The following is a 26,573-nucleotide window of genomic DNA, read 5'->3' as shown; positions in this document are numbered from 1 at the left end:
ACAATTTTAACGAAAAAATAAATAAACAATTGCAATACAGTTAAAGTAAATTAAAAAGAATACAAAATAATGATAAAGAAAATATTATGTTTTCAGTTTTAATTAAATTTGTAAGTAAGGAGGAATACACAAGAGATCGAACAAAAATCGCTCCGCGATTGATGGGTTCAACACCCCTGGTATAGAGCATAAAAATGTTACTGATTCTATACCTATCATTCGCCCCCCCCCCCCCCCCCGAGCTCAATGTTTCCTTACATTGTACCCCTTCCCACAAGAGGCCATCCCTGCCACCATCCACCCTAGGAATTCTAGTTTCCCTGCATTGACACACTGACTTGTTCAGAAAACAACAATCTTTCCAGATGCCTTCGTCCTTCCTCATTCAAATGCAAGCAGTCTCTAGCATACCGTTCCCTTCTATCTTCAAATGCCCTCCAAGCATCCACGTATTTCAACCCTCTCTTTTCACACATTCTGACTATTATGTGATTCAGTTTTGCTGCTCTTCTGCTCAGCTCGTCACTATCATATCTGGGCAACACACACACACACACACACACAAACCTCCCTCTCTGCATTTTCTTTTGCACAACTTCAAGCAAGAATCTTGGATCTCTCGCTGCCTGATTTACACTTATGAATGACTTGAGAGGCATTCGCACTTACCGTCACAATCATCTCATCCATCCTTTCACCCCTCTTAATTGCTAGCCACATTCTCTATTGTTCCTCCAGGCAAACACTCCTCATGCATCCTATCTTGTACACCATGGATCATTGAGTCACCATACATTACACCTCTCACCATTCCCTCTCTCCTACTGTTTCCATTCTCTCCTCCTCCTCCATAACTCTCTCTCTCATTCCCTCTCTTCCACTTATCATATTCTCTCCTCTTGTGTTATTCCCATAACTCTCTCTCATTCCCTCTCTCTCTACTGCTATTCCCATTCTCTCCTCTTCTATCATTCCCATACATTTCTCTCATTCCATCTCCTCTACTGCTCCTATTCTCTTCCCTTCTAGCATTCCATACCTCTTTCTCCTCTTTTAGCATTCCCATACCTCTCATTCCCTCTCTCCTACTGTTTCACTCACAGAAACATTTGCAGAACATTCCAGACTTACCGTGATGAAATCACGAATGTTTCTGAAAGGCCGATACGATTCAACAGTCTGTGCAGTGATCTATACAATTTTCAAAAGATTTGATAATGTATTTAAATTTGTATGCATATTTAAAAATTTTTAATTAATTGCTAATTTGTTTTGCTAGCTTTTTTGGGTTTTGTCAGTGTCTCAACACAAGAATTGCAAGGTGGAAAGGTGGGGATGCCACCTTTCCCCCTTGCAATTCTTGTGTTGAGTCACTGAAAAACCCATGTTGAGACACTGACAAAACTGATATTAAAAAATGTGGCACACATGAAAGAAGTTTGAGAAACACTGGTTTACAGCAAATTTGTGAGGTTAGGGATCTGTGGATGGAGATTTGAAATTCAGAGAAAATATTGCTAGAGTTGGCAGAATAGCTCTATTACACGCATCTCAACATCACTATAGGATTTCAGGTAAGCTAACATTTGATGGTTGTTACCAGCCCTAAATTTCAAGTTCTTGTAAAATAAAGCAAAACAATCTTCTTTGGCTAATTTGCTGGCATACTGTAGGCTTAAGTCTTTTAAGTCACTCAGGATTCTCATGTAGGTTATCTAATAACTGTTACTATTATTACTATGTGCAGCTCCATGGTGTCCCATGGAGAAATCATCTAATAATTTTGGGCATGGTAAAATATCATCTCTGTCAGTGTAGAATATGAGTTGTCTCCATAATTTTGTTTACAAGGCTATGTGCATTGATCCAAAATGCAATATGAGTATGATATGAGGAGTAACTCTTTCCACTATAAAATAGTACCTAGATCCTAGGATATGTACTCTGTATTATCAGGGCCGTACTTATGCACAGGTGCATGAGGCTCTAGCTGGTGGCCCCAAAACATTAGGACAATTTAAGGGCTCCGAACAATGAGGAGGGAGGGGGGAGGGCTCGGAGCACTTTAGTACCTTGGGCCCTGCCAGCCATGAGAAAAGTGTAAGTACAGCCCTGTGCATTATCAGATAAATAGGACAGCTTGCAGTGAAAGAAACCGTTTTCATTACAGAAGTAGCCAGTTGCAAAGATTATTCATACACATACTTATTATAACGAACAGTAGTTTGTTATAATAATAAGAAATAGAAAACAGCAATAATTTAATCATCCTATTTTAAATGGAAGCATTTATTATCTTCTAACTTATAATCATGACATTACAAAGAATAGTCGGTACTGTAAAGCCTCAAGCAAAAATTGCTTGCCCAATATGCTGAGAGGCAATGCAATATACCCAGCCAGTTGGGGAAGCAATTTTTGAATAATATCACAACAAGAGGAATGCTAGCTCCAACATTACATTCTAGAAAGGAAGACACAGAGACCCCCCCCCCCCAACACACACACATATGCACACACCAAAAAAAAATAATAATAATAATAAATAAATAAATAAATAAAAAGTTCCTGCAGTCTTCAGTGGCTAAATAAACAGTCTGGCATTCTTTCAGGACAGTTGGGTTGAGTTGTTTAGCATATGCCAAAGAAAGAAACTGAATGCCAGTGTATTATGTCTGTATGTTGCATGTATTCCTCTGGCTGGTTTGCAGGATGAAAAATATGAATTTCTACAAATGAAACACTACAAGAGTTTGGGAGCTGTAGAGGAATCATTATAAAAAATTCTCTGCTTGTTGGTTCCAATTCTTTTTGAGATTATTTTGGAGTGCTGCCATCTAAAAGAAAATATGCATTTCCTGCTATTTTGTGATATTGCTAACTGCATTCAGTCAATAGGTTTAATTCCTCTTCCTTTAACAGAAATCTTATAAAAATTTAAGTTTCTATTTTTTATCTGAACAGATTCTTATTTCAAAGCTTATATATGTAATGTTTCAATAGGTGCATATTTAATATAAGTTTTCAAGAATCTAATTAAAATCAGTCCACTCCAAACTCTTTGTCTTCCTCTTTGAGATGTAATAGTTAACGATGGAGTCAACATGCACCTTCAAATGATTTTTTTTAGTGATCTAATGATCAATAAAAAAAGATCATTACAAGACGAATACTTTTGTTATCAAAGTATCTGTGTTTGTGTCATTTATCCTATACACAAGAGATGGAAGAGCCTACAGCACATCACTGCCATGTGTCATGTGCATGTGAGAATTGAGAAAAGAGAAATCTGTAAAATGTGAGTCAATTACTAAGGAAAGATCTACCTTTTACAGAGTCATGCTACTGATCATAGAGTATCATATTCCAATCTACCCACTGCTGGATTTTACCTTTAATCAAATTTTCCAATACTTGAACCACCACTCCTAAGATATTAATTGGTCTGTAATTTGCTGCTTCTGTCTTGTGGCCACCTTTACATAATTGAACTAACTACCTTACCTCTTATCCTCTTTCCACTCCCTTGGAACCTTTCCAGAGCTGAGACTTACACAACTTCATCGCAGGCACTGCCAGTTCTCTGCACATTCTCATAGCACAAGTGCTGATAGGCAATCCAATTCCACTTCTGTATATTCACATTGATATTTTTCAACTGAGCAATTGATATTTTTCAATTGACAAATTGGAAGTGCTGAGCACCTCCAATTTGTCAATTCTCACATCAGTCTCTGTCACATCAACAACTGCAACATCTCTTCCTAGATGATACATTTGTAAATGTATGCTATTTATTGCTACCGTTATTATTATTTTTATATATAATTTCTTTTCTTACTCTACTTCCTCTATCTTACTATTGTTTATCCACCTTCCATATTTATTAGTGCTGAGCACCTCCAATTTGTCAATTCTCACATCAGTCTCTGTCACATCAACAACTGCAACATCTCTTCCTAGATGATACATCTGTAAACGTATGCTATTTATTGCTACCGTTATTATTATTTTTATATATAATTTCCTTTCTTACTCTACTTCCTCTGTCTTACTGTTGTTTATCCACCTTCCGTATTTATTAGTCGTATGCCTATGAACACTGAAAAATTTATTCGTCAGACTGCACCATCAGTATATCAAATATTCAGCATAAGACTAAATAACACTTCCTGTAGATCTTTCTTACTAGCGTAAATTCTGTCAACAAAGTTTTTATAAACAGTCGTGGTTCTTAAGTAATAAAACTACGCTTTTAATACCTTAGTTGTTTCCCGCTCACAAGTCCGATTTTAGGAACAGTGCAGTTGTAAAATAAAGGATCAGGCAGCACTCTTTTAACAAATGATTAAAACACATTTATCTACATATAATACATGAATTAAACAATAGGGAGATTGCTTTCTCTAAAATCTTTAGCATGAAATTAGAACCCCTTTACTTCAACATTAAATAATCTCTTTAACTCAAAAACTTATGTACTCTCTGCTTACAATTCCAACTTATTAAACTTCTAGTATACTCGCAAAGAGGTTAGCTAACTCTACGTTAAGTTAATTTTACAAATTTTATATCAACTTCCAACATGCCAATTGATTTTCTTAAAGACACTTCTTACTACTATTGAACAGTCTCTTAAAAGTCCATCTACAACCTACTATGAGAGGAATATACAAAAAAGTTTGAACTTACAAAAGACTCTGCATCGCACATTCAGTCAAAAGTCTTTCACTACAGTCTTATGGCATTTCTTTCATCTCAGATCTCGAGTTTCCTTCAGGAATGTCTGGCATTCATCAGTATCTCATCGGGAATATAGTGGGCTGTGGACTGCGACCAGCAAAAGGTTGTTCTCCCACGGCGAAAAAGAAAATCTTTCGAGCGAAGTTGCTTCGGGTAATTTACATTGCCTTATTTCCTCTGCTTGGGCTCGCCATTAGCCTGGACAACTGGCTTTTCTATCTGCTGTTTCCAATAGCTCTAACAGCCACCTTCAGTGACCGTAATTGCCGCCAATTGACTCTCATGGACTCCCGAATCTGTTCCCTCTCTCTGGCGATGACTGGAAGCCCCTTATGCTCCACTCAGTCTCCTTTTATTTTGCAATCTCGGGGCCTTGCACTAAGGGTAGTACCCCGAAGAATTCAGCATGACTCTTTCATCTTCTTTTTAGTTTAACCTCCTCTTTGTTCTCCTCCGTGCAGTTATGCAGCAAAAGAAAAAAAAAAAAAACTATTTTGGATTTACTTTGACCTGCTAAATGTGTATAGAATATGTCACTCACCCAATTGGAGGTGAAGTGTTTACCTTGGTTATGGAGACATCTTCTGATATTATTATCAAATCCAGCTCTCTCAAAACCATGTCCCCCTCTGTGATGTGCTGTTCAAGGTAATTATCCCATAGTAGTTGTATAAATTCCATTTCCATCTTGCCATACTCCCTTTCCCCCCTTCAACTATGTTCCTCATAGTTGAAGTCTCCCATAATAATCTCATTATGCTAATCTCATCATGCTCTCTCTTAATAGCAACCACATCTTTTTATGGAGTCCCTAGTCTGTTGCAATGAAAATATAATTTGTCCTTTTGGTCTCTTTCTTGTACCAGGTAGCCTCTAATGAGCCATTTCCCTCAAAACCTAAACTCGTCATTAGCTTCTGTTTTTGTTGGCTTAAATTTTTGAGCTATCACCAGTGATACTCTCTCTTCTTCTGTCTTATTCTCTCTCTCTCTCTCTCTCTCTCTATCCTCTCTAATAATACATTACCACTTAAATTCTATTCCTGCAACTATATCATTTTCTGTCAACCAGGTCTTGCTGAAGCTGATAATTTTCAGCCAAGTCAAGTTAACCAATGCCAGAATTCCATTTCTTTATTTCTCTTACTTCTGGCATTTGTGTATATGCATTTCAGTGTGCCCTTTGGCTTGCATTTAGTCTTGTGTAATGTCATTACCAGCCCATTCAGATTTGGAATCTGTAAAATTGTATTCATCATTGCATAATCATTTATGTACACACTTTCTCCCAGTGGTGGCTTGAACAGACACTTGATTGCACTCCCCCTCCCCCCCCAAAAAAGAACTCATAGTTTCTCTGATTATGCACTTGCAACATTTCACTGAACAACACTCACACTCTCTCTCTACAAGTACCTAACAACAAATTCCTGCCATACCAAGGCAGCAGACTCGCAGTCTTTACTTTACTTTTTCACCCCCCCCCCCTCCCACTTTCTTCTCTCCTCTACAGACTGACAATTTCATTAACTTCCTTAATCTTTGCACCTGGGGAACATTCTTCCATCACATTCTCATTAAGCATATACATTTTATCATCAAATTTCCATACAATACCTTCTCCTTACTTCTATTTTTTCACACTTTCATACTTTTCCCATTCACTTTTTCTTACATTCTCCCTTCTGCTGTGCCACACACCAATCGCTTTCTCAATTGCTTGTACATTTTTTGCACATTTTGTTCTGTGAAGGACTCTGTATAAACACACTATTTCTCTTCTCATTGTCGTGTCATCATTCACACCAACTCTTTCATACTCTAAAAGAGTACTGTATGGTGATTTCATGATAATAGGTGTTCTTGATGAGAGCATGACAAAAATCATATTATTCAGGTGTGAAGTGAGAAAATTAAAAATATAGTTTATTTTTATTTTTTGGTAGGTATAAGTTATTCGAACAGTGGTATGTCTGGAATGAAAGAAGATATGAAAGAGTTGGGAATTTATGGGAATTCGTAAAGTTCTCACTTTACAAATTTTGTGGATCGGAATTTTTATTTTAAATTGTGCATGTCGAAGGCGATTAGGGGAATGTACAGGGAATTACGCAGTACGTAATGACATAATGATCAGTTAGAACGAGCCTTGGCAATTCAAGTGTGTTATTTGTAGTTTTCTTCAATTAAACCTGATTTTTTTTTATTTTGTTTTCTTTTTAACTATAACCTTTTCACTTTTCCAACAATGTCAAAAAGAAGCAACAGTGCAAAACCAGAAAATTAGCAAAAAGAAACAAAGAAAAGCAGTTATGTTAGAAAAAAAATACAAAATCATTACCAGCCATCAAGCAGGTAGCACTGTTAAAATTCTTTCTGAGAAATTTTCTCTTGTCGCTTCTGCATTTTGTAGACGTTTGTCACTTCTACAGTGTGCAAACAAAAAAGATAAGAAAAATATTTGAAAGAAGTAAGAAATGCACAGTTTGTTCAGTCTACATACTTGTGTAATAAAGAAACAGGCAGTATAATTCCTCGCATGAAAAACTGTTAACTGCTTAGATAAGTGACCAAACTGAATGAATAAGCATGCATATTATTATTATTATTATTATTATTATTATTATTATGTGACACCTCCAGGGAGTCCAAAGACTCATCGAGGGAGAGTGTACCAACAGCATCGAATGATTGATCCCCTTCCAACTATTAACTGTGCTCAAACTTGCTTAACTTTTTGAGAGCCATTAGTAGCAGAGGCTCTACCAATCGACCAACCTTACCTATGCAACAATTTGTACTAAAGCATTAGCCATTTTTAAAATGCTGAAAGACCAAAAAAGGTATGACTGCAAAGAGACTTTTGCTGCAAGTAGTGGATGGTTTGACCACTATAAAAAATGAAAGGGTTGGCATAACATTAACGTACAAGGTGAAGCTGCAAGCACCAATAGTGAGTCTTCAAAATCTTATCCAGGAAAATTAGAAGAAATAATTAAAGAAGGAAATTACTCAGCATCACAGATTTTTAATGTTTTTGGAAACCGATACCTGCAAGAACTTACATTGCAAAAGAAGAATCCTCAATGCCAGCTTTTAAAGCATCAAAAAATCACATCACTGTGCTATTAGAAGGAAATGCTGTTGCCAATTGCAAGTTAAAACCCTTATTTGTGCATCGATCAGAAAATCCAAGAAGCTTAAAAGGAATTAATAAAGATACTCTTCCAGTAATATGGAAGGCAAATAAGAAGGCTTGGCTCACTGGTTTCCTATTTGAAGATTGGCTTATGCATCATTGTTTCTGAAGTGAAATTTTGTTGTTAGAAAAAACAAACTCCATTTAAAGTGCTTCTGATAATTTACAGTGCATCTAGCCATCCCTCATATCTTATATTTGCTAATGTAAAAATAGTAATTTTACCTCCAAATACAATTTCTCTTTAACCAATGAATCAGAGTGATTGCAATGTTTAAAGCACGTTATCTCAAAGAGCCCTTTGAAATGTTCATAGAAGCAACTGATAAAGATGGAAACTTTTCTATCAAAGAGTTTTGGAAGAGATTCAACATTTTAGGTGCAATTCAGGAAAGGCAGAGTGCCTGGCATAAAATTTCCGAAAAAACTATGAAAGGAGTATGGCATAAACTTTGTCCTCAGTTTAATGGTAATTTCAAAGGCTTTGAAGACCCAACAAAGATTGTGAATTCTGAAACTCAAGAGATCTTGAGTGGCTAACCAGTTGCAAATGAAAGTTTCGGAAGGTGATGTTAATGAGCTACTTCAATCTCACACTATTATTATTATTATTTCGGACAATTCCAAGGAGTCGACAGACTCATCGAGGCTGTGGAACTCTCACCCAATGATCTCCTTGAATTAGAGAAACAAGAAAGAAATGAAGAAGGAAAAGACAAAGAAGATAACGAATACGAAGCTGCAACTCGGTTTTTCACTTTAAAAGGCCTACAAGAAGCATTTAAACTTCTCGAAAAAGCTCACGCAATCTTTGAATTACAAGATTCAGACTTTGAATGATTTAGGAAATTTTCCATCAAAACGAATAATGTTTCTGCTTGCTATCAAGCTATTTTAAATGAAAAGAAGTGAAAGTCAATGAAGCCGATGTCACTCGATTCCTTCTTTGAAAAAAAAAAAAAAAATGCACTGAAGCTTCCTAATATATCTCTTACTACCTTGACAGCTACCGATTCACCAGGTAATATAGAAATGAACTAATTTTTTTTTCCCAAAGAATCTTTTTTATTATGTTCATTCTTATGAACATAACTCTTGCTTATAGCATTATTTCTAAGGTAAATAAACTCCCAATTTACAAAAGGATTGCCAGGAACCAGTTAATTCTTAAAGGTGGGAACTACTTGTATTTTGCAGGATGGATAGCATGTAGGTAGAAAAAGTATGGAGTGAATTTGGTGGATGAAAGGGTTATATGTGACTGATTGATTGCAGTGAATGCAGTAGCTGGATCAAGCGATCATTGATCTGAGAGGTTTCTAATCAAGTGGAATTGTCATTTAAGAAGGGGGTGGGAGTGGAAATGCAAAGTTAGGAGCAGTGCTATGACATAAGATCCTGTAATAGAAGAATGGCAGTAGTGCATGGGAAATGGTGAAGTAATGGTCGATGGAAGTTAGACTGTTTAGTGAGGCTGAGAAGGATAAATCAGGTGCAAATTAAATGGATGAATAGCAACATTATCAGGAACTACAAAATAAATAAATTGTGGAGAACAAAAAAAAAGGATGGTCAGCAGAGATTCCCTGGCCCGTGTCACTCACATTTGAACCCATTCCATGGAAAGGTTTGGAGAAACCTGTGCCATTTGCTCTTGACATCTCCATGACTTTTAATAGGATCTGGCATCAAGGGCTAACCAAGTCACCATCATTTGGACTGCCTACCAACCTTGTGTAGTTGGATTGCAGGTTATATCTCAGATCAATTTTTTTGTGTAATGGTGGATAGTGTTCTTGCCTCAGACTTTTCTGTCAATGCCAGTGTCCCTCAGGGCGCTGTCGTTTCACCCACTTTCTTTCTGATTCATATAAACAACTTGCTCTCATTTACTGCAAACCATATTCATAGTTTTGCTGATGATAGCACACTCTACTTGTCCTTCTTATGTGACAAGCCTTGCAATGCTCAAAAACATCTCATGCTTCAAGATCATCTATAATAAGTGCCCTGAACACTGATCTCCACAATATCCTTGATTGGGATAGAAGCAACCTAGTCAACTTCTCTGAGTGCCATCTCCTATCAGACGTTGGTGGCCACCTTGGAAAATTTTGAACAATCCTCAGCCACTCTGAGCAATTTCTCAAAGCTGATGCCAGTCCACTATGTGATGTCTGCCAGCCAAGATTTTCTTCATCTTCCTTGTCCTCTCCCTCCATTTATCTTCCCTTTTATAATCAATTGAAGTATCTTATGTTTTTCATTATGAAGTTTTTTGCAGTTTCATTATGCAGTTTTTCTTCATTTTAAGGAATCTAAAAGTTCACGTGGTTTCCCCATTTGTTTCAGTACTTCTTGATTGGAAATTTAATTTTCCATGGAATTTTTACATTCATCTGTATAACCATATCTCAAAGGCTTTTTTTTTTTTAATCAATGTTGTCTTGAAAGTCCAAGTTTTTTCATGGTACAGCAGTACATACCATACATAGCATTTAACCATGCATACTCTAAGCTCCAAATTTAAATTGTGGTTACAATGTTGAATTCATCAGGAGAAAATTTTTTCTTGCCATTCAATTCTAACTTTTATTTCCATTTCTGGATTGCATTGTTCATTTAACCGGCATTCAAGTCAACTTCTTTTCTTGCCATTCAAGTCAACTTCTTTTCTTGCCATTCAATTCTAACTTTTATTTCCATTTCTGGATTGCATTGTTCCTTTAAGCAGCATTCAAGTCAACTTCAATGCTTCCAAAATGCAGTTTTGCTGGTTTTTCTTTAAAAAGGACCTCAGATTTTCTTCACTTATTTTTGATAATGCTCAGCTCAACGGTCAAGTCCAAGTCTTTCTTATCAGACTGACTCAGCTTCCAAACATTTCCTGGTACAATCATTTATTTGGTATTTATACAACTCTGTATAAATACCAAATCCGACCAAATTTGGAATACTGCTCTCATGTTTGAGGTGGTGCACCTAAGACCTCCCTAAAAATTCTTGATGCTGACTTCTCTTCAGCCACTATCCCACAGAAAATCAGTTTTTGCATTGTGTCTCTTCTACAGATATTTCCATGGCCATTGTTCAGCAGAAGTAAAATCCATTATGCCTTGTATTTTTGCTAGATCTACAGAACTCACCATCCTTTTACAGTCAAACTGCATACAAACCTGTTATTCCAAGTCATCTTTCATTCCTTCCGCCTCAATTCTGTGGAACATTCTCCCCTCATGAAGCATTTCCAAAAGACCATCTTCAACAGTTCGAGTTGAATATTTCTGGCCCTTCCATCACACAGAATCTCTTTGCCATAGGCTCTTCTGCCTTTCATGTATGGGATAAATATTAAAACAAAAATAAATAAATAAATAAAGACTCATCAGCAGTACATACAAGTATCAAATGTCTGATTTTAGTAAGGAAGATAAAAATCAGAATATGAGAAGAAATTAGCTAAGGACCTTTGAGATACCTGCGATATATAAAATAGGGACTTGCCATCCAATTTCAGGATTCTTAATGATGGACTTGTAAGTTTTAAGGATGTGTTTAAACTTCATTGAGGTGAAACCATTCTGTAGTATGATGCTTTGGATGATGTTCAGTTCTTGTTGGAGATCTTCAGAATTGTAGTAGATGATATGTGCTCTCTTGAGCAAAGATTTGATAATGCCCAATTTTTTTAGATGGATAATGGACTAAATCTTGTTGTGTGTAGCAGCCTGTGAAGGTGGGGTTATGGTGAACGGATATTGTAAGTATTCCATATGGTGTACAGGAAAGGAGGATGTCCAAGAAAACTAATTTTCCATCCTTTTCTTTTTTTTTATCATGAAATTGATGTGTGGGTGTAGGCTGTGAATTTTGGTTAGAAAGATAGTGATGAAATCATTCTAGCTGGGTGGCAAACACATCATCCCCCATAGTGTACATAGAAGGAAGGTTGAGGTTGTATTAAGGAGAATAGAGAGTCTCTGCAGTTGATTATGGATCTGAGTGGGATTCTTCTAAAATTGGTTTTCAGTTTTTTTTTTTTTTTTTAATGGTATCTGTCCAGGCTGATTACTTGATTGAATAGAGAATTCAGTTTATTGATTTGGCTATTGGTAAGATTCTGAGTAATCTCTTGGTAAATGGTGTGATTAATAGAAAGGATGTTTTTCTGTATCCATAGTGTCCATGACTACTATTGCTTTTCCTTTATCTGATTTTGTAATGGTGAACTGACTGTTTCATATTAAGGAACTTCATTCCTTAATTTCAGCTGGAAACAAGTTTAGGGAGGGAAATTTGGCTCTGAGTAGTACTGAAGAAACTTCTAGTCAGAGTTTATTAACATCATCACTTGAGAGGGCATGCAAATTTCTCTTAATGTTCTGCATGAAATCTTGGTATGTAATTTTTTTTTTTTAATTGCATAGTGAAATCATGTCCATTGGTGAGTAGTGAGGTTTCTGTGTGAGTGAGAGGTATATATTGACTACCCATTTGTTTGTTGCAGGGTTGATCTTGGCTGGTTTTTGCTTCTGAACAAGTGAGTAAGACTTAGGGAAATTATTGGAGAGACTATCTAGATATGTCTATGTTGAGTAGGTCGATGTTTAAGATTAAGGATAGTGTTTCTTGAAGATTGAAGATGTTGAAAATGTTGAGAGTGAGATCCTATTTGGTGACTCATTGTTGATTGCAGATGAACACGACTTGTGTTGATGTAAATGCAATGAGCACCCAGCACCCAACAAATTGATGGTTTCTTAAAATTTATCAAAGGTAGGAATTATATTTGCATAAGCATTGTTGTAAAAATTAAATCCTTGCCAATAGCTTACCTTGCTGAACTGAGTTTGCTGACTTTTCTGGTCTTTTGATCAATTTTTCCCCATGAACAATAATTAAACAAGTTTTTAGTGGCACTTATGACTTAATTCCAATTATTATTGGAAATACATATTCACAAGAATAAGTCATAATGATTTTATTTGTGGTGCAGAGATTACTATTAAAAAGTTAAAACAAGCAACAACATGCCTTTCCCTTTTTTTAAGAAAAATGTCATGGCATTCAAAATTACTTTATTTGTCTAAAATTGTTACTTTATTTTAAAGTTAATTTATTTTTTAGTTGTAACTGTAATCTCATCTCATTTTGTAGCAACCTGTGTGGCGATACTCTGGTACATGGCTGAACTATGCAAAAAGGAATAACATTCCTTTGTTCTAGCTTCACTTATTGATGCACTGATAATGTCTTGTGGATTTCAGGCCAAAATATTTGCTAATAAAATTATTATTCTATATATTATTTTGAATATGTGTTTCTAATAACCATTGCTCATTGTCTGTAATAAAATTACAGCTTAGTTGTTTAAAGCAGCGTTCTTCAACCTTTTTACACTTGCGGACCGGGGAAAATAGGAGAAATATTTCACGGACCGGCTGACAGCTTAGGCAGAAACATAAATCAATGTAGATAGTATTTTATTTATTAAATCCAATGTTATAAAATTACAATTTTTAGCTAGTGCGACATCTGCTGCTGTTGCTTAGAGGTTAGAAAATTTGATATACATGACTGGAGCGTTGTTTTTGAGAGACGAAGAAATTTTTGGTGAACTGCCAAGAAATTTCTGTGGACCGGCACCTGTCCATGGACCACAGGTTGAAGAACAAGTACATGGACATGTACTCGTTAAAGGACATGGCTACATTACGATTGTTCTGTAATGGAGGGAAATAGTCAACAACCATGATGTAGAGAACCTTCAAGGTGATTTAAATAGATTGACATTGTAGGCAAAAAATAATTGTTTTCAGTTTAATGGGATAAATGTTATATAGACAGTTGAAGGTTATTGCAAAAGTTGGCAAAATAGCTCAAAGAATTACTTAGATGATTGTGAAAACACTGACTTTGTTGAGTCAGAGAGTTTAATCTCTTTTTATAAGCTGAATTATATAAGTAAAGTGGATATTAAATCTAGCATTATTTCAAAGCTGAATGTAGAAACTATGAAAGTTTCGTAAAAATAAGTTGACCAGAGAGCTCACAGGAATACACTCATGAGTTGCCTTAGCACAGACTACTTAGCAAACATAAATGCTGCCCCAAGCATCTATATATTCGCTTTCTCTTAGTCCATTTTGATAAAGTTTCACTGGCCTGGCAGCTGTTTTGAACTTGTTGGTTCTCCTCAGAGACCAGACAGAAACCTTAAGAGAGCAAAAACTCATTCAGTACTAAGGAACTTGTAATGTCAGAGAGGTGTATTTTTTGTAAGCGAACTCTCTGTTGGTGCATAAAAGTATTTACTAAAATAAAGAGCCAAAAGGCTTCAGTTTGGCGAGGCAAAATTATATAAGTAAAGTGAATATCCACTTAATTATATAATTTTGCATCTCTGAACTGAAGCCTTTTTGCTCTTTATTTTATTAAAAATTATCTTTTATAAGCTTTCATACAGCCATGACACAAATTTAATACCTTGTTAATGCAAATATTTCAATATGAAATTAGCAGATTATGATCATTGAACTGGCTGTTCATAAGGTAGAGTACCAACAATGGATTCCCTTTCCCACTTTCAACAGATATGATCCACTCATACAAGAGCAGCATCATATGATAGATAGAAAAGTATGATCTATATATATATATATAAAATTTAAAAAAAAGTTAACTGCCAGCCATTAATATGGATAAGCTGCTCCATTTCAGCTAAGGAAATACAATCATTCTAGTAGTTAAGATGGTGTAATAGCACTTCAGCACTCTCGTTGAACATTTTCTCGAATTAAAATGATGATGCAACAGAACAGATCCTGGACCAGAGGATACTATGGTCAATATCCACTCTATGTTATGCCAGACTCATTATGGATGATGCAAGAATAGTGTTCCTCTATTCGTTTTTGAATAGAACTTCCTGTTTCTCCAAAGTAAGAGAAAAAACAATCACACTGAATCCAGTAAACATCAGGGAGAGTTGGTCCTTTTCATCCTAGGTGGAGTGTAAGCAGTAAGAGAGTTTATTAACAGAAGAAGGAGAGGGAAACTAAATTCTATCTTTTAAGGATCATTGAAACTGATTCAGGGATTTTCATAATGTTTAAAACAAAAGTTGTGCCTTGTTTCTAGATACAAGATAGAGTGTTTTTAGATCACAATGGTGATATTCAGAACCAAAGATAAGTCATGTTTTGAAAATATTTGGTGATATTCGATTTAATTTTATGGACTTATTTTTAGAATTTTAGGCCTGTTTGATTCCAAGCATTTTCTTGTGTAGTTGTTAGAGAAAAAAAAACTATTACTTTTATTATATACTGTTTGTCATGGTGCTAAGACATTGCAAAATGGTGGTGGGCAATTTAACATGTGGGATTTATTCACTGCAGTATTCGAGATTCATTGCAAAAGGTGAAAGATTTGTGAAAGAAGAGTGAGACTATGAGTCTCACTCTTCTTTCACAAATCCCTTCTTCATAAAACCCTTTTAAAACTCATAGTTTTAAAAGGGTTTTAAAAGTTAATGCCAGAACAAATATTCCTTCAGATTTTTGGTGGCTAATGTGCACATGAAAAACATTTTGTATGCAACTTTCCAGTCTGAGACTCAATGTGTGCAGTGACTTGCATTCACAGAAGCAAAAGTCACAAGCCACAAACCCTAAATTAACCACTTAAATCTGCATATAAAAAAAATCCATCCCCATTTGCTTGAGTTCAAGTTATTGTACTGTCTAGACAGTATACTCTCTAAACAAATATGACTCTGCAACTTACTTGACATAAGCACAGTTCGCCCACATGCTGCAGACTAAATGTAACTAATCACAGTGTATTAAGTTGGAATGGGTTAAGAGTAATATTGGAGTGGCAACACTGTCAAAATTACTAAATAAAAAAAGTAATAACTATGATTTATCATATAATTTGTTTTTATAGTACATTCAAAATTTATTGACTATAAAATAGAAATTCCGAAAGCCAAAATTTTGGTTATTCATTTACTAAGAATATGGGATTGGGGGGGGGGGGGGGACTGAAAACTTCTGATAAACATTTAGAACATATGTCTACCTCAATTCCTTCATGATGATTATCACAACTTTTCAGCACATCCTCATATGTGCTCCCCCCCCCCCGTTTTTTTTTTTTTTTTTTGGACTAGTATGCATGAGCATAGCTTAGAGTGAAAATTGGCCAGAACTATGAGAAGAGGAAGAAGTATGACAGCAGACAACTCAACAGTAAAAAGCAGAAAAATGTGAGTGCAAAAGCAGATTAAGGATGTTGATGAGGCTGTTAATGAGGTTAACTCGTAAGGAGAAAGAGTGTATGGAGACTACGTGATAAGAGGACTAATAAGAAGATAAGAAAGAATTGCTGGTACAAATCAATAAGAAGAATGATACAATAACAATTTGAGTCTGCTGTTTAGGTATGATACAGGCACATTGAGAAGAATGGCCATCATGATTTCTAATGAGTCAGTGCACTGATTGTGTAGAAGGAACTGTATGGAGTTTGTGGATGTGTGCAATGAGTTGATGGAGACATTCAGCAGGCTCCTTTGGAACTCATTACATAAAATAGGGAAAACGTGGATAGAAATTAGTAATATGGATGTGTGTGTGGGGAGGGGGGGGGGTGTTGATGGACAGACATGAAAGAAAATTTGTGGAGTAATTGAATCCAGGATAAATCCAGTAACTAGCGATGTCATCATCATTAGTGTTCTATCTCTTGACAGGTCCAATGGTATAACTCAGCAGATTCTCTTCCCCCAATTTCCTCTGTCTCTTGCTTCCTCCTTCATTTCCTGATATCTTCTTGTTCCTATTATATCATCAAGCATCATTAGTCGTCTTCTTCCTCTTGGTCACTTTCCTTCAATTTTCCCTTCTATCATTCTTTTCAGTAGGCTGTCTCCTCTTAATACATGTCCTATCCAGTTATGCTTTCTTCTTCTTATGGTCTTAAGTAAATGCCTTTCTTCTTCGACTCTTTGTAATACTTCTTCATTGGTGATTTTTTTCAGTCCACTTTATTTTCTCCATTCTTCTCCATAACCACATTTCAAATGCCTCCAACATTTTAGCTTCTTTCTTCCTAATTGTCCATGTTTCTGACCCATATAAGGTCATACTCCAAATATAGCACTTAATAAGCCTTTTCTTTAGATTTTTATTCATTTTATTAATAAACAAATTTTTCTTGCTATAAAAGGCATATTTTCCTTTGTTAATTCTTTCTTTTATTTCCATGTCACATTTTCCATTTTCTTGTATTATACTACCAAAGTATTTGTATTGTCTCACTTGCTCTATGCTTTCTCCATTCATCATCACCTTGATACTTCCTGGTTTCCTGGAGACTCTCATCACTTTTGTTTTCTTTGCATTAATTTTCATACCATATTTCTTGCATATATTTCAAATTTTTGCATTAGGTGCTGTAGTTCATCTTCAGTATTAGCTAATATTACTTGATCATCTGCAAATCTAATATTTTGTATTGTTCTTCCTCCAATAGTGATTCCTCTTTCCTCTTCATAAAATTTAACTAGCGATGTACCATAGGAATTTGTACTTGGACTGCTACTGTTTAATTTTCTTCTTATTATTATTATCATTATTACAAAATACCTCTAGGGAATCAGAGACTCATTAAGAGAGGCCGCACGTCATTCACTCTACTGCACTCACAACCTCCAAAGGTCGGCCCTTGCAGTCACATATTACTCTGTGTGAGAAAAATCTAGCTCTTACCCCCTTTCTTGACAGCATTCATTCTCAACTTCCATGGATGTCTTCTTGTCCTCTCCCCAACTTTTATAAAATGAAAAATTCCATCTACAAGTGTCCTGCATGATCCTTTCAGAATTTTGTAGGTCTACATCATATCACCTGTGTTTCTCCTGTCTGCTAGTATTTGCATCACCTCAGAAACCAGATCTCTGCACAATCCTCCAGGTGAGGTTGTATCAAAGCAGATTTACTTCTTTATTCTAATGTATCAGTGTTCATTTCATCATAGCAGATATCCTCTGTGTTGTATTTTCAGTGTTTGCTATGTGGAACCTGAACTTTAACTTTCTATCTATGAAGATCTCAGCCTGGTCGGTTTCTTCTAGCATAATTCTACCAATGTAATATGCCATTAGATATCTCACTGCACCAGAGTGCACAACTTTACATTTACTAACATTGAACAGCCAGCTATTTTCATCTGCTGCATTCCAGTTAATTTAAATCTCAAGTACTGCATGTAATTTTCATTCCTGATTATCCTTCTTATCTTTGCGTCATCAGCAGAAATAGCTGTATATCTGCTATCGAGTTCAGTCCAGTGCCATTAACATAGAGATTGGATAACAGTGGACAAAGGATATAATTTTTTGCTTATTGAAAGTGTTTTCACTTGGTTATAAGTTAAATTAAACTTGACAACAAATTATATTCTTGTATTATGTATCTTGTATCTTGAAGTATTTTCAAGTTTGCTTACACTTGGATGAAGGATTAAACAAGAATATGACTTCTTGTCAAGTTTAATTTAATTGTTGTCTTAATACAAGTGCACATCCATTTCACTTCCACACTGTTTATCTTTTGAACTCTAGGGACACATTTTGATATTACACCATGATATATTTTTAAATACTCCCCACACACTGCTAATACCCTTCCCATCAAGCAACTGATACCATTGGATCAAACCTAGCATTCTCCTCAGTTGTCATAATTTTCTGCTTGAAAGTTCAGCATATACATTTTCTAAATGGAATATCCATATAATTAGCCACTTCCCCTGGGCATAATAGTCATGTCTTTTTCTGAAACCCCCCTGACACTATATTCTGGTCTAATACTCTATAACCTTGAGTCCTTTCTGTCATACACTGTTTAAGTATATTGTTACAGGACAGCTTAGCATTTCAGCTTAATGCCTTTCATGAGATTTAATTGCTATCCAGTCAATGTTTTGAATAATTAAAATCACCAATTAATCACTTAGTATCCATTAGATTTAATTTGCATTACATTCATTTGTCACTAGCAGGTGATCCGTTAAATCTGCAGCAACAATTAATCACGTATTTGATCTTGTTAGAACACACCTCTCACCACATAGCTGCAAATTCACTGCTATACAGAAAACTGGTACTGATATTGCAATCATAGCTGTTTATCCTAAATGGACACAAATTATCTGATATCTTTAGCATCGTGTCCCTCCTCTTCTGTCTTGTCTATTCTTCCTAAAATAATCTACCCTTTAAATTCAATATCAGTTAGTACATCTGAGAGAGTCAGGTCTCAATAATGCCAATAATCTGAGGTCACACAATTCACTGAGGCATCAAACTCAACCTTTGTGCATTTGTGTACAAAAGTTATGTTATCTACCTGCTTTTTTTTTCTTTCTTTTTTTTTGTATACTTTCCTCTGTTGTCTGTGACTCAGCTGGACAACTTTGAGATTCCTGTTCACATCTAATGTTTCAACTTACACAGACAGTGCCATGTGTGGTCAAGAGGAATCTGTTCACATTTTCCTTGATCAGCTGAGAGTTGTAATCTTGTGGATGAGACTGTTCAAAAGGACAGAAGTAGATGGAATGAAAGAGGGCAATAAAGTTAGTTAGGTAAGTTTCAAGATGGACTGTTAATGGGTGTTGGTTAGAAGTAGCTCTTGTTTTAATGATTTTGGAAGAGAATGGAGGAATAAGTGGCCAATTCAGCAGAGCACTGTCCATGAAAGTATCTGTAGAAGAGGCACAAGGCAGAAACTGAACATCTCTGAGAGAGGAATTATTAATTAGCTGCCCTCTTCTGGATAGAATTGGATAATCTTAGAGGATTTTGTTGCACCACTCCAAATATTGGGAGCATTATTCCATGGCTTGGCAGATTTGGGATTTGTATAGAGTTAGCAGTTGTGGAGGTGTGAAGTAGTGTCTAGTGCAAAAAAGTACACCAAGTTTTTTGGCAGCTGTAGAAGCTGTAGTTGAAATGTAGTTGTGCCAGGAAAGAACAGAGGTGCAAGTCAGTCCAAGAAGAGAAATCTGATCATGTTTGGATATCTCAGTATTACTGAAAATAAGGGAAGGGTGTGAGCTCTTTTTTGCGAGAGATTAGACAGGACTGAGTTTAGGTGGCATTGAAATTTATCCTGCCCCACTGGGATATGGTTAGGAGATCTGAGTTCGGGTCACTGGTCGTGGTAGATCTTTGGGATTCTAATACTTGAGCACAAAGTTTGTCAAATGAAAAGGAGGAATGAAGTGTACTGTCATCAGCAAAGCTATGAATAGGATTGGAAGTCTGCAAGAGCAGGTAATTTATATGCAAGAGGAAGAGAATGGGTGAAAGAACAGAACCCTGGGGGTACCCATGTATTGTTGGGGAAATCTGAGGAGAGGAAACCGTCCACTATGACACATAGCGAGCAACCAGTGAGAAAGTTAGTGATCCAGTCACAGAGTATGGAGGATAGATCATAGGATGGCAGTTTGTTAAGTAGGCCCCTGTGGCCAAACCCAATCAGATGCTTTTGAAATGTTGTGAACAACCACATGAGTTTCTCCAAATTTTTCCATGGCTTGAGTCCAAAGGTGGGTGGTGAAAGCAAGAAGATCAGTTGGAGATTGCAAGTGTCAGAATCCATACTGCTAGTCACTGTTTAGTTGGTATGTCTCTAGGTGGTTCAAGTGTTGATAACTTTCTCCATTTTAGTGGGAACAGAAGCGATAGCAATTGGACGGTAGCTCATTTGTTGACTTTTAACACCTTTTTTTGAGATGTGGACCTGTTCTACGTTGTAGGGTAAATGCTAGTTGAATAGGATAGGTTGAAGAGATAGTACTGGATAGATGTTAGTTCTGAGGCACAATTTTTTAATACAATAGGTGGGGTGTTCTGATTATTAAGGATACCTTGGATTTCTTTTTCGTTGGAAGACTATGGGTGATATGAAGGGAGCCGTTCTTGGTGGAGTGGAGTGGAATGGAACTTTGCCTAGGTCATCATTAGAGGAATTGGAAGAGAAGAGTGATGCCAGCAAGTTGACGTCTTTAGGTGAGATAACATCCAGATGTGGGATTGACAGAAACCTGGGTGGGCAGAAGTTGCACTCAATGGCCTTGGCAAATGATCAGAAAGAATGACTGCCATTTGAACAGGAGGTGAGTTTGCAGCATTTGGTCATTTCAAAGTCTGACTTAGACTTGGTGATGATTCTTTTAAAACCGTTGCAGACTGCAGTATAGGTAGAATGAGCAGCTGGAGTTTTGGTCTTGAGCCATTCATGGTAACCAGAGGTTTTTTCCCTTTACATCATTGCCACACTTTTTTTTGAGAACCAAGGCTTGGATAGTGGCTGAGAATTTAGAGTGGAAGAAGGAATGAAAGTGTTCATTCCTGTGGGGATGATTTCTGTTATTTGGTCTGAAGCAGGTGTTTGGATCAAAAGAATTGAAGCAATAGTTGGACCATGGGAAGGAGGAATAGAAGTCATGGAGGTCTTCCCAGTTGGCACCCTTGTAGTGCCAAAGGACACGAAACTGTGAACTGGTGGCTGAAGGTGGTTCAGTGGGAAAAGAGACTTGTATGAGGTTTTGATCAGAGTTGCCAAGAAGCGAACCAACAACCACAGTATACTTGGAAGGGGAGCTTGTTAGGAAGAGATCAAGTGTGTTGGCAAATTAGAGGGACTTGTCAGGTATTCTGGCAGGAAGTATGATGATCTGAGATAAGTAATTGCTGATGGTAAACACCTCAGCATCCCTCCCTGCTTGATCAATGAAACTGGAAAAGGGAAGTCAATATGAGTTGTGGACATTGAAGTCCCAAAGAAGGTATTCTTGATCAACCATATGATTCACATCATATGGTTGTATACTTATATAACTTCGTCACTCTTCCACACATTTTCTCACTATTCATCATAATCTAGTTTCCCCAGTTCTCTGTATTAGGTCTCATACTGCCATAATAAATAATTTCTCCAGACTCCTGATACTAAACCCATTCAAATGTAGGCTGTCCCACTTATATAAATCCCTTCTTCCGTGATTTAAAAGGGTGATATCCAGTTGCTGCTGATAATGCAAAACTGGGAAAAAAAACAATGTTTAATGAAGATGATATGGAGATTCAGTAGGATGACTTATATAAACAGGCAATATGGACAAAGGAAAAGAGCTGTCAGTTTAATATGGCAAAGTGTAACATCGTGCACATTGGGATGAAGAGATCACAATATATAGTTGGAAGTGGTCTACAGAAATTGAGGCCGATTTAGGGATGACGGGGGACAAGGAGCTGATGTAAATTTAGAAGGCATAAATAGACATAAATTTACATTAAATACATTTACATTAAATAGACATAAAAAAGCCATAAATTTATAAAGGTTTATTTCACATTCTTGCATATATTCAGAATAGCACACTAGATTACCTTGATGTGGAAGAAAATACAAGCAGGAAGAGGGAAATTATTATACCTATACTTGAATAAGGCTGCATCTTGAGTACTGTGCACAGATCTGGTTGCCTGGGTTCCTGGGAATGAAAAATTTGTGGAGAGAAGCCATAAATGAATGAATGATCAAGGATGTGGCCAATCTATACAGTACTCCCTCTGACAATAGATTAAAGGTCTGTAGGTTACGAACACTAGAACATGGGGTTTTATAATAAGTTTAGTTTAATCCTTTATCCAGGTGTGAGCAAACAAAGTTTGCACCTGAAAGTATCTTCAGGACTGGGGTAAGGTAGTGCAACACCAGGCAACTCGTTGCAAAGGTGGAGAAAGCTCTCATCCCTCCTATCTCAGTATCTCCCATAATGCAAAGCACATCTCCTTGCGGATATGTGTAATGCTATGCATTAAGGCAAGGGTCACTACCCATACCGGTTTCGACCTTTATTGAGGTCTTGTCAGTGGGAGCCAGGCCCAGTAGTGGAGATACAAAGGCAGAAGCAATGAGAAGTCATCCTAACCTATAGGAGTTGCCAAAGGGTGTGCAACCTTATTATTAAATTACTCCGGATTCAGAGAAAGATGTTGAGAGTTTATTTTTCACTTGGTTAGACTATAATAAGTTTAGTTTAATCCTTTATCCAAGTGTGAGCAAACAAAGTTTGCGCCTGAAAGTATCTTCAGGACTGGGGTAAGGTAGTGCAACACAGCATTACACATATCCGCAAGGAGGTGCTTTGCATTATGGGAGATACTGAGATAGGAGGGATGAGAGCTTTCTCCACCTTTGCAATGAGTTGCCTGGTGTTGCACTACCTTACCCCAGTCCTGAAGATACTTTCAGGCGCAAACTTTGTTTGCTCATACTTGGATAAAGGATTAAACTAAACTTATTATAGTCTAACCAAGTGAAAACTAAACTCTCAACATCTTTCTCTGAATCCGGAGTAATTTAATAATAAGGTTGCACACCCTTTGGCAACTCCTGTAGGTTAGGATGACTTCTCATTGCTTCTGCCTTTGTATCTCCACTACTGGGCCTGGCTCCCACTGACGAGACCTCAATAAAGGTCGAAACCGGTATGGGTAGTGGCCCTTGCCTTAATGCATAGCATTACACATATCCGCAAGGAGATATGCTTTGCATTATGGGAGATACTGAGATAGGAGGGATGAGAACTTTCTCCACCTTTGCAATGAGTTGCCTGGTGTTGCACTACCTTACCCCAGTCCTGAAGATACTTTCAGGTGCAAACTTTGTTTGCTCACACTTGGATAAAGGATTAAACTGAACTCATTATAGTCTAACCAAGTGAAAAATAAACTCTCAACTAGAACATAGGGGTTGTCCCTCAAAGTTGTGTAAGAATGTTGTTAGTAAGATTATGGGAATTGTGTAAGTATGGCTAGTTGTTGTGAGCACTAGATTTTTTGCTTGCAGGATGGTAAATGGATTGCCAGGATCAGTTGTGAGTGCTTTGTCAGTGAGTGAGTTTGTAGAAAAGTATGATAGGTATTATGTGAATATTGGTTAGTAATGGTCTCCCACAATCATTCATTGGCTCCTTGGAGATGCCCAAGAAAATACTACTATTAATAATGGTGACAATAATAATATATTCAATTTTTTTAACCCCAGTTTCATGTATTCCAGTTGAGGAAGAAGCCCTCCTAAAATACAGTTGCATAGGCTGGTTCGCTGTATTAAGAGGGCTTCTTCCTCATCCCCCCCCCCCCCATCAAAGTTAAGAGTATTGAAAAATGAGTGTTTAAAATAAAAGTGGCATGTACATACTTGAAAAATGCACTTGTCTGCTCATCCATGACTAATGAGAATTTTTATTGATGAATAAAAAAATTGGAAATGGTAGTTTTTTTTATAAATAGCTTTTATTGTATTTTTTTATTCTACTGCTCGTGCCTTTTGTGGTATTGCTAGTCATTACAAAAACAACTCTTTTGCTGATTATTGCTGATTTCATCCTAAAGAATAGGATATGCAAGAATGTGAAATAATCAGCTAATCTGTTACTCAGTAATGTTTGTTTTTTAATGCTAGTTCATACTAATGTGACATTCATATGCAAATAGCTGTAACTAGCTTTTTTTTTATGCTAATATGAAAGAGATGAGCAGATGGTAGTAACTGGCTTATTTTGTACAGTGAAATATGCAGAATTTGAATCATTAATAGTGGATGTGAAAACTTTTGAATATCCGAAAGACATATTACTTTTTATTTGTTGTTGTCTCAAAATGCAGTAAGACTTGAAGTTATGTGAGAAATGCATTCCCCAATAGTGCCTCTCAACGTGAAATTTTCACTGACTTGAGAGATTCTGAATTTTAAAAAAAAAAAAATATATATATATATATATATATATATATATACACACACACTTTATAAAGTAAAGATTTATTTGATGCATAAATTAATAGAAAATAAAAAAGTAAATGTATACTGAAATTTTGCGCGATATTTTAATTGCTTTATTATACAGCTTGCATATGCATACTAAACAAGAATATAACTTCTTGGCAAGTTTAATTCAAATTATAACCAAGTGATAAAATGTTATACACCTATCTTTTCTAAAATCCAGGGTTTTTTAATAATAAGGTGATACATCTTTTCACTACTTGTATATATGAAATATATGATTTCTGCATTACTTCAATCTTGATATCTCTTCTCACTTCCACTGATGACAATTATTAATGTTCGTGATTCAATTGTCTTTCTTCCTTGGGCGTGGAAAGGTAAGGTCTGCTCAGTGAAGGGTTTTTGCCTGTCTCTGAGTGGAGCCACTATTGAGTTTCCTGTCCTGAAGTAATTCAGGTCAATAATAATCCTTTAGGTTTGGTAGTATCCTTTAGGGTCACTCAGTGATATTGTAGATCACTGCGAGTTTTTGGAGAAGTATCCCTGAACTTTAACATACCTCAATAAAGGTGAAATTTGGTCTGAACCTTGCCATAATACATAGCATCATACATATCCAAAAAGATGTGTGCTTTGCATAATGGGGTACTAAGGTAATTAATGTGAAGTCATTAGACTCTGTATACATACTTCATGTGCAAAGTTTGTTTGCTTACATTTGGTTAAAGGATTAAACAAGAATATACTTTTTTGGCAATTTAAATAACGCATCATGGGAGATCTTGTTCAGTAAGGCAACATCTGTCATATTGGATCTTAAATTCATACTCACTTTCCCCTCCTCATCACACCATTGACCTCTCACCTCCCCTTCTGTGCATAATACCTTCATTAATTTGATAAAATTCTTTCAACTTATACATCAATAACATGCATGTCACTTATTTTCCCATCAAACTGTGCAGTGTACATGCCCTCAACATCTCTTCATAACCAGTGTTTCTGATCCTGATATTGCCTAATGTACTTGTCTTAGAATCCTTTCCAGGGTTCCCACATCACAGTGGAAACTAGGTGACCAAATTTGGGCTTAATAATCTATGTCTAGTCTGATCAATGCTTTATGCAGTGGCACAACCTTACATGAATTATTTTTACTTTATTGAATCTTATAACAGTTTAACATGTAGCATACATTCCAAAAGTTCTTTGTAATAATATTTAAAAATTTTTTCAAGATAAAAGCAAACATGGCTGTAAATAAAGGACGAGTGGAAGTTAGAGCAGATGTTCTTGTTCCTGGGTATCATAGTCGAAAACATGGACAAGTTCCTTGTGAAAACATTCAGATTCGTTTCCCTATGCCAGAATGTTGGATATATATGTTCCGTGTTGAGAAGCACTTTCGATATGGCTCTTTGAAATCTGCTGCAAGAAAGCCTGGAAAAATTAAGGTAAGATTAAAAAAGAAACTCATAACAGTTATTGAAATGTGTTATGCTTTTAATGAAAACTTATTACATCTGTTGTATAATGTTGGATATCTTTATTTATTAAATTTCTGTGCTATTATTAATCCATCCAGAGTAATTTAATAATAAGGTGGTACACCTTTTGGCAACTCGTGTAGGTAAATGTGACTTCTCCATTGCTTCTGCCTTAGTATCACCACTTCTGGGTCTGGCTCCCACTGACGAGACCTCAATAAAGGTCAAAACCAGTCTGGGTAGTAGCCCTTCCCTTAATGCATTGCAT

At 36.3% G+C, this 26,573-nt stretch overlaps 1 protein-coding gene across 1 annotated transcript in view; it reads left to right on the top strand.

The window, feature by feature from the left end:
* The window catches only part of LOC150102730 (uncharacterized), a 326,709-nt gene that overhangs the window by 214,049 nt on the left and 86,087 nt on the right, over positions 1-26,573 (top strand). The window contains exon 7 of the mRNA XM_090398982.1: positions 26,057-26,272. Coding sequence (XP_090255108.1) covers positions 26,057-26,272 — 216 coding nt within the window. The remainder of the gene's footprint in view (positions 1-26,056; positions 26,273-26,573) is intronic.

Source organism: Typopeltis vanoorti, chromosome 10 (assembly GCF_054136105.1).
Source record: "Typopeltis vanoorti isolate ZY-2024b chromosome 10, IOZ_Tvanoo_1.0, whole genome shotgun sequence".
Classification (NCBI taxonomy): domain Eukaryota; kingdom Metazoa; phylum Arthropoda; class Arachnida; order Uropygi; family Thelyphonidae; genus Typopeltis; species Typopeltis vanoorti.
This window is presented reverse-complemented; position numbering and strand designations above follow the sequence as displayed.